Source organism: Sinocyclocheilus rhinocerous, unplaced genomic scaffold, assembly GCF_001515625.1.
Source record: "Sinocyclocheilus rhinocerous isolate Xijiao unplaced genomic scaffold, SAMN03320098_v1.1 scaffold1268, whole genome shotgun sequence".
NCBI classification, from domain to species: Eukaryota; Metazoa; Chordata; class Actinopteri; order Cypriniformes; family Cyprinidae; genus Sinocyclocheilus; species Sinocyclocheilus rhinocerous.
Genome location: NW_015664016.1, coordinates 461,633 through 470,644, shown reverse-complemented (window position 1 = coordinate 470,644; position 9,012 = coordinate 461,633). Strand labels below are relative to the sequence as shown.

At 37.2% G+C, this 9,012-nt stretch overlaps 1 protein-coding gene across 1 annotated transcript in view; it reads right to left on the bottom strand.

The window, feature by feature from the left end:
• Positions 1-5,910: 5,910 nt before the first annotated feature.
• The window catches only part of LOC107729275 (A-kinase anchor protein 6-like), a 154,391-nt gene continuing 151,289 nt past the window's right edge, over positions 5,911-9,012 (bottom strand). Inside the window, exons 17-18 of the mRNA XM_016539732.1 lie at positions 8,381-8,500; positions 5,911-6,829 (exon numbers count right to left, since the gene is read on the bottom strand). Of these exons, the coding sequence (XP_016395218.1) occupies positions 6,788-6,829; positions 8,381-8,500 (162 nt within the window). The 3' untranslated portion in view covers positions 5,911-6,787. The remainder of the gene's footprint in view (positions 6,830-8,380; positions 8,501-9,012) is intronic.

Sequence of the window (9,012 nt, the reverse complement as noted above, 5' to 3'; positions counted from 1 at the left end):
TTTGACCACAACACATTTTTTACGGTCCTTCCAAAACACGTCGAAACCTTGCATGCACGTTCATGATCCTAAATTAGAAATATTCACAAAATTTCAAGATGAAATACATAGTTAAACCAGTATTTTGAGCAGTGTGACAACAGAGTGTGGGTCAAATTGACCCCCAACACATCGGGAGAGTTTTAAAGGAACAATTCACCCCAAAAATGAAAATCAATTACTCACACTCAGGTCGTTCCAAACCCATATGACTTTTTTCTTCTGTGGAACACAAAAAGAGATGTTTAGCAGAATGTTTGCACTACAAACAGGACAAAAAATTCCATTTCATTCCTTTTCAAAGTCCATTCACATATTCAGAATTGATGTTTGCATGCGAAACACCATTAGATCTCATTCAGCATTCATGTTGGTTTAGAAGAGTAAATGATGATGGAATTTTCATTTTAGGTGAATCATCCCTTTAAGGTTTTGATAATTAGATTTCAGCTTAATTTGATTCATCACGGGTTGTGGCGTGATATTGTCTGCTGTATGTGTATGTGTCGTGTCATTATATGTGGGTGGATGCAAATGCAACAGAAACGTAATACTTCCTGAACTTGTCAGAGATGAATTCTATCGGACTCTTCCTCCCCAGCACTGATGGATGAAGCAGATTGCATTAAAAAAAGCAAAGGTTAAAGGTCACGGCAACAGCGTCTCTTACACTTCTCCAAACCTGTAATGAATTTTGAAAGATTGCCTGAGTGTTTGCAGAAGAGAATCGCAGATCAAGAGAGAATGAGCAATGAACTTCTGTGGGAAATTACACACGAAGCTGGGGAGGGGAAATCGGCGTGGAAATGATTGATTGGACGGGCCAAAGGAGAATGACATCATGGATTTTGTTTATTCTCGATGGTAAGCGGCACGTGGCCTTTTAGCCCCCCGTGTGATTTCACATCGGATTGTTTTCTAATATGCTTTGATGACACGTCTGGAATCCAATTACTCACCCTACGAATAACATGAACAAACTCAGCACACTGTGGAGTGTTTTAATGGGGGCGGCACCTGTGTCACCCGCCGATTCTCACACCCTCTCCAAACCTGTTACTGCTGCTGTCTGTGAGATATCTGATCCCCCAAACCTGTGATATATCACAAACCACACCTGGGCCACATTCAACCCGTAATAATGCTGCTGCTGCTGGAGAAGAGCTTTCGTAGATCATCTGGAATGCAGATGTAATAGAGGCAACATGGCATTTGTGTCCTAATCGGTCTCATTTAATGCCATTTAATGTTACAGTGTCTGGTACATTAATGTTTATTATGTATTTCTGAAATAAGGCTCATTATAAAGACTCTATGCATCTTAGATTTTTCTTAGAATATTTTATTAAATATATGTTATATAATTGTTTTGTCGAGTATATATACAGTGCCGTGAAAAGGTTTTTGCCCCCTTCCTGTTTTTTTTTTTACATTTTTTGCATATTTGTCACACTTAAAAGATTTAGATCATCAAACTAATTTTAATATTACACAAAGATAATGTAAGTAAATACAAAATGCAGTTTTTAAATGATGATTTAATTTATTAAGGTAAAAAAGCTGCCTAAACCTACCTGGCCCTACGTGAAATATAAATTACCCCCTCCTGTTAAATCATGAAAAAACTGTGATTAACCACCTTATTTTATAAAGCTGAGTTAAATTTCACTCGCCACACGCAGGCCTGATTACTGCCATTGATTGCAGTTGTTGCTGCAAAGGGTGGCACAACCAGTTATTAGATTTAGGGGGCAATTACTTTTTCACGCAGGGCCAGCCAGGTTTGGACAGCTTTTTTCCCTTAATAATAAATGAAATAATTATTTCAAAACTGCATTTTGTATTTACTCGGGTTATCTTTGTGCAATATTAAAATTAGTTTGATGATCTGAATCTTTTAAGTGTGACACAAAGGCAAAAATAAAATAAAAAAACAGGAAGGGGGCAAAAACTTTTTCACGGAACTGTACATTGAGAGTTTATATGTGTATACACGCACAACAAAAATTATAATGATGGAATTTTCATATATAATTTTATATATCTACAGATAGATATGAATATATCTTGTTAAATATACTTATTTGTTGTATAAGGTAAGCTAACGTACAATTAAGGTTGTACTATAGCATTCACCTTTTTCATAAAACTTGCTAAAATCTATCTACTGCTCTTGGTTTTGATAAGATCACTTGTAGTCTTTGTCATTGTAAATGTGCTTCACTCTTCTGTTCCATTTCCAGTACAACCGAACACTTACAATAAAAAATGAAGAAAACAAGGTCATTGCATTCACTATAAATACTGTTTGGCAGCACAGATCTGACTAGCGTCCTCACAGCTTGAGCTGGACAGCCATGATGCTTTTTCCCAGTCTTTCAAAGGCCTATCATTACTTTGAAACGTAAAAGCTAGTGATGTATAGACATCCTGTCAAGATATAGAACTCTGTGTTACGGTGACATGTCACGTTTAATATCGCGCCTTTACATCAAACCTTCTTTACACTGTCGAGCCCGTGGTCCAGCGCTCTGATGACACCCGAGCATGTTTGCATTGACGCATGCTTTAAAAAATCATACAGAAGACAAAAAAATGGTGAAAGGAGAGAGAGAAGATAATTGGTTGAATTTAAATGAGTGAATCTGACAACAGAACAGGCAGCTCGTGCATCTTTATCAATGCAAAAAATGGCATGTTTCATGCAGCTGTGATCAAAAATGAGAAATAGTTCAACAGCATAAAGTTTTCAGTTCATGTCCACCAAACTAAAAAGGCATTTCTGACATTTGAAGGTCGTTCTCGAGTTCTTTTATCCCACTTAAACTCATGTGGAAAAAATCACCCACAACTTGTCTTCTTTGTCACATAATGTCATATAATCAACAGCGATCTTTTCAACAAAGAGACTTCAACTTATTAATTTTTCCATCTATGCCTGGGCAAAGCCTCCAAATCAACATTCTGACTGGCTGTAATTGCAAAGCCACCATGGTTCGATACACATGACCTTTACTACCTTTAAAGCCATTTCCATTTCATACAAAAATGTCCTGTTAATTGCAAAAAGGGGAATAATGTGTTCACCATGCAGTGTTTTGAAGACAGTGTAAGAATTCATTTCCATCCTAATTTATCAATGCCACCGACCAATGCCAAAAACCTTATTTTAAATATTAACGTGACTTTCCCGCTCAAATGAAATATGGATACATAGCATTCGCTCTGGACAAACACTGGGTATCTTTACTGTGAGATTAAAGAGGTCAGACAGTTTTATAATGTCTGGTTTTCATTGCATATGTGCAGTTTGTGTTATTGCATATTTGCAATTATTTAGTTCTGATGGGGGGTCAGTATGACCTTTGGAATCCTTTTTTTTTTTTGCATTTGCTTCTTTTAAAAATGACACAAAAGACCACTGTTTGCCAGATAAATGTGCTTAAAGCTGTACTTAAACAGTTTGAAAATTTGCTGAAAATGTACTCACTCTTAGTCCATCAAAGATGTACAAATGTAGCATTACATCACAGTGAATGGTGCCGTCAGAATGAGAGTCCAAACAGCTGCATAATAATCCACAAGTAATCAACACAGTCCGTAAATTAATGTATAGTGAAACAAAAAGCTGCTTGTTTAAGAAAGAAATCCATCATTTAGGCATTTTAACTCTAATCCATTGCTTCACCAAAATGCCAGTCCATAATTCATAATAATGCTTCCTCCAGTGAAAAAGTCCATCCCCATCAAAATGCACCCGTATATTTGTTTAGGACCGTTTTGGACTGTTTTCACTTGTAACTGGTGCTTGATCTGTGCATATTTCTCTCCTGATTCAGACAAGACTGCTTTTTCACTGGAGAAATCACTATTGTGGATTATGGACTTTTTGCTTCACAAGACATTAACTGATGGACTGGAGTGGTGTGAATTACTTGTGGATTATTGTGATGTTTTTATCAGCTGTATGGACTCTCATTCTTGACGGCACCCATTCACTGCAGAGGATCCACTGGTGAGCAACTGATGCAATGCTGAATTTAAACCAAATCTGTTCTGATGAAGAAACCAAGCTTATCTACATCTCAGATGGCCTGAGGGTGAGTACATTTTCAGCAAATTTTCATTTTTGGGTGAACTACTCCTTTTATTAAGATAAAACGTTGGAGTTTGGGGTGAAATGTGACAGGTTTGGTGAGATACAGTAGCACACTGTACTCCCGTTTCATAAGGAACCAGACACACGTTGCTTTCTCGTCCTCCACAAGCCTTTCATTCCCGCTGACTGATTTTGTTCCGGTGCAAGCGCGCACTCATCATCAACAAACACGCAATCCTGCAGGAGCCGATGGGCGATTATGGCAGAGAGCTTATCATCAGGCCACGGCGGCGCAATCAGGAGAGCGCTTGATTGGCTGTCGAAGAGTTCCAGAGGTTCCGATGCCACTGTATATCTGAATCTCTGAGGGCCCATCACGCAATCTTCAGAGTCATCAGGACTTCCTGTAAACAGCATATTAGCCACAAAAATAACCGGCTGACGTTCAGGCTCGGCTTTAAAGCTGTTATCTACAGTATGTTGCTATGGTAAAAGAGCTTGAGATTTATAAAGATGTGCAGCTGCATGTTTGATGTGCATGTATCACAAATATACACTACTGTTCAGAAGTGTGGAGTAAGATTTTTTTTTAAAGAAATAAATACATTTATTCATTCAGGGCACGTTATAATGTTGCAAAAAAATTCTATTGCAAATAAATACTGTTCTTTTGAACTTCCTATTTATTAACAAATCCTGAAAAAAAAAAAAGTTTCACAGTTTCCAGTAAAATATTAGGCAGCACAACTGTTTTCACCATTAATAATAACAATAAATGTTTCTTGAGCAGCAAACAATCATGAGATCATCAGAATGATTTCTGAAGGATCATGTGACACTGAAGACTGGAGTACTGATGCTAAGAATTCAGCTTTGCAACACAGGAATAAATTACACTTTAAAATACATTAAAGTAGAACATGTTCTTTTAAATTGTAATAATATTTCACAATATAGTTGTTTTTACTGTTTGCAGCATTGGTAAGCATAAGAGACCCCTCTCAAAAATATCTTACCAGCCTCAAATTTCTGAACGGTACTGTATAATGGAATTTATAAGGTTAAAGTGCTTTCAGAACAAGGGTATTTTCATGAATGCCATGTTGGGGCAAGTTGTCACATTTGTTAAATGATGTAATTTTATAAAGTTTATTACTTGATTACTTATTACTTAATTTCTGAGCTAAAATGGTTTGGTTTTGCATGTTTACTTTTTTTTTTTAAATGTCTGTGGTTTTATGAATTTTTTCATGAGTTTTGCCTTAGAAAATACTAAGTTTTATTAATAAGTTCCATTATTTAAATACATTTTGCTGAATAAAATAATAAATATTGATAGGATATAATACATTTTAAATGCAGATTGGTAGTGCAAGATAAAAAAAAAGAGAAAAGAAAAGAACAACACTTCATGTAGTATTTCTTAATTCAAAATATGTCTACTTGTCAGCATAAATGTCCATAAACAGCAGGTTCACATCATTGTGACAACTTACCCCATATAGTGCGATAACATCCCTGTTATAGAAACAAATGTCAATATTTGTTCAGTATATTGAACAAAACTGTATATGTTTTGTTGAGCAATAAAATCTTCAATTTTGTTTCCTTGTTAACATTATAGTTAATACTTTGAAACTGTCTTTCAGTACTTACAGTACCCGATCCTTAGAAATATTCCCTGCTGTAACAACTGTGACAACTAGCCCCGGTCACACTTATTACATGTGAAAAGAATACCATGTGCGATGAGTTCATTAAATTAGGTTTATTTATGGAAGTTTTCTTGTACATAGTTCACCATGCAGTCTAACAGTAGCTATTTATCCACGTCACGTAACACAAACAGGAACACGACCATGAAGTAATATGACATCATTATACACCAGGGTTTGAACGTACAGTTTACATATTTACAGATGCCTATTCGTCATTCTCAGCCTTGCCACACGTCTGCTTTCTCACCGATCACAGGACACACGAGGGGGGTGAAGCAGTGTTTAACAAAATGTAGTAACTGCAAGGCACAAAATGTTTATACATTTCTTTGTTTATCAGGGAGTAAAAAAAAAAAGGTTTCGCATGCCACACAACATCACACAACCGTCGTGTTGCATAGAAACTGTGGCGCTACTTCAGTCGGCTAGAGAGAAACGTGAAGCCTGTTTGATAACCTCCACGTGAGAGACCACGATGTCACGTCTCATTCGAGGCTGATTAGGACCACATTACTGATTGAGGGGTCGACCCTCAAATAACATGCCTTAACGCTTAGGCATGAAACAGCTGAACCTGCTTAGATGTCGCTAGCTGGCTGATCAGGTTCAGTATCGTCAGGGATGTGATAGAAGAGGTTTATGTGTACTTTAGCGGTGTACTTTTAGACAGGGCCGGGATGGTGGAAGACTGGTGAGGTAGCTCAGTCTCGTGTGGAGCTTGAAGTGGTGGTCACCAGGAGGGCAAATGTCACGGGTAAATAGTAAAGCAGCCAGGAGGAAGAGGATGAGGGTGCTGAGGATGAAGGACTTAGATCTCTAAAGTGCCAGACTAATGGCCCATGCACTAACATCCATTTAGGTGTCCGCTCCAGACCCCACATCACTACCCACAGGTGGAGTGTCAGACCTCAGAGAGCCTCCACTGGGTCAGTCAGGGTTTACACACAGGTGTGGCGAGACTTCCAGAGAATCTCTACAAGAAAAGCAGATTGATATAGTTAGTAAAATTGTAGTAACTGCAAACTCACAGATCTTAAATCCAGAACACAGATGCACAGCATACTTATCGCTTAACAGTGCAAAAAATAAAATAAAATAAAATAAAAATATATGTAAATAAATAATAAAAATGTAAATATATTTATATTTGTGTAAATATATATGCAAACAAATTATATACTGGATTTAACTTATATTATTTATTGTTTTTTAATGCATCGATTTGTTTTTTTTTATCAACAACTTACACATTAATTATTGAAATTAATTTCTATGAATTGCAATTAAGGCAATTCCACTTCTTGCCATTGCAATTCAACATCCTGTCTACAACTGAATTCAAATTCACTCTCACGGTACAGAAAGATGCTAAAAAAGATGTTATATATATGTGCAAGATGTTATATGACCAAGATATTATAAGTACAATAAAGCACTGCATTTGATTGGTATGTTTGTTAGTTTGGCTCAGGTCTTCTCTGTGTCATGTGACACTGCAGTGCATTTGACTGTGCAGTGTGAGCTGAACCCACAATGACCGCAGGGCTGACATGATAGTGTCTGTAGAGACAGATAGTTGGCTCTCTCTGCTGTTTACCGTGTCCCTGAAGCCTCGGGCGCTTGCTGAAATGTGTCCGACTCACCAACTACCAACAATCTTCAAGATGACCTTCCCTTTGTATCACATAACCGTCATCATTTCATCATTTATGTATGTGGTGGTTACACACCAAAACTTACATTTTCTTAGAAATATCTGCAAAGTGTTAGCTAGCCGCAGGGCTGTGCATCAGTCAGAACTGCCTTCGAAATGTATGCTCATGAACTGAAAGGAAGCCAAGTCCTAAAAACCAATCCTGTACTAGCTCAAGTTTGTTTTCCATCTGTTAATTCCACCAGATTACAATGTGTCGTATATTGCTGCAGTCAGGAAATTTATTTGAGACTAAGAAAGCAGCGCTCTTTAAGTTTTCCATCTGCTGTATACGCTTTTCATCAAGAGAAATGATTGCCGACCGACACACGTTCATTATATCAGCCCTGCGCTGATGAGGCCACAGCAGCGACTGAGAAAGAGACAGTAAGAGAGAAAGGCAGAGAAAAATGGGAAGACAATTCCAAGGCTAACCCCACTGGATATATGGACCATGTTACGTAATGAATGCTTTTCAAACCAATTTACTGGTAAGGGAGTCATCATGTAGAAAGTACAGTGGCCTATAATTTAAACCATAACACTGCTGGTCCAGACCAGGCATTTGCGTCATCGAGAAGTGAGCCTTTGGGTTTTTATCAAGCAGAATTTCCCAAGCAACAAACAATGGAAAAACACAAAACAGGCTCATTTCAAAACACGCTACTAATAAATCACGCTAACGTGCAGTACGGAGAGCAATGGAAAATGGGGTTGTTTGCAATGTAACGCTTGACGTCGAAAAGACCCCGCGGCTGTTTTTCAGTGGTGCGGCAGAAGTGGCCAGGAGGGAGAGGTTGTGTGTGTTGAAGCGAGTCCTATAGCACCTACCTTGACCTGAGGCCTGCTGCTGACTCTACTCCTTCCTGCAGATGAGCTATCTGTCTGCGGACCGCTGATCTGAGCCCTGCAGCCCTCCGCAACACCACCGCTGCTCTCTGACCTTGCCAGCTGGAAGAGAAAGAACAAGAGAAATGTTACCTTTATCATTTAGTCCTTTTTTAACATTTTTTGGTTTCTAAAATTTGTTACTTTGATATTTAATTTTTTCCCCCTTTTTAAATTAAATTAAATTAAATTAAATTAAATTAAATTAAATTGTTCTTTGAATTTTTAAAGCTTGAATTTCTGCACCAAAAATGTTACTAAACAAAACAGCAAAAAGGATGATTGTTTGCAGAAAGGTTTCACAAAATGAAATGAAATTGTTCTTTGAATTTTTAAAGCTTGAATTTCTGCGCCAAAAATGTTACTAAACAAAACAGCAAAAAGGATGATTGTTTGCAGACAGGTTTCACAAAATGAAATGAAATGAAATGAAATTGTTCTTGGAATTTTTAAAGCTTGAATTTCTGCGCCAAAAATGTTACTAAACAAAACAGCAAAAATGATGATTGTTTGCAGACAGGTTTCACAAAATTATTAAATAAAATTAAATAAAATTTAATAACATTTAATTTAAT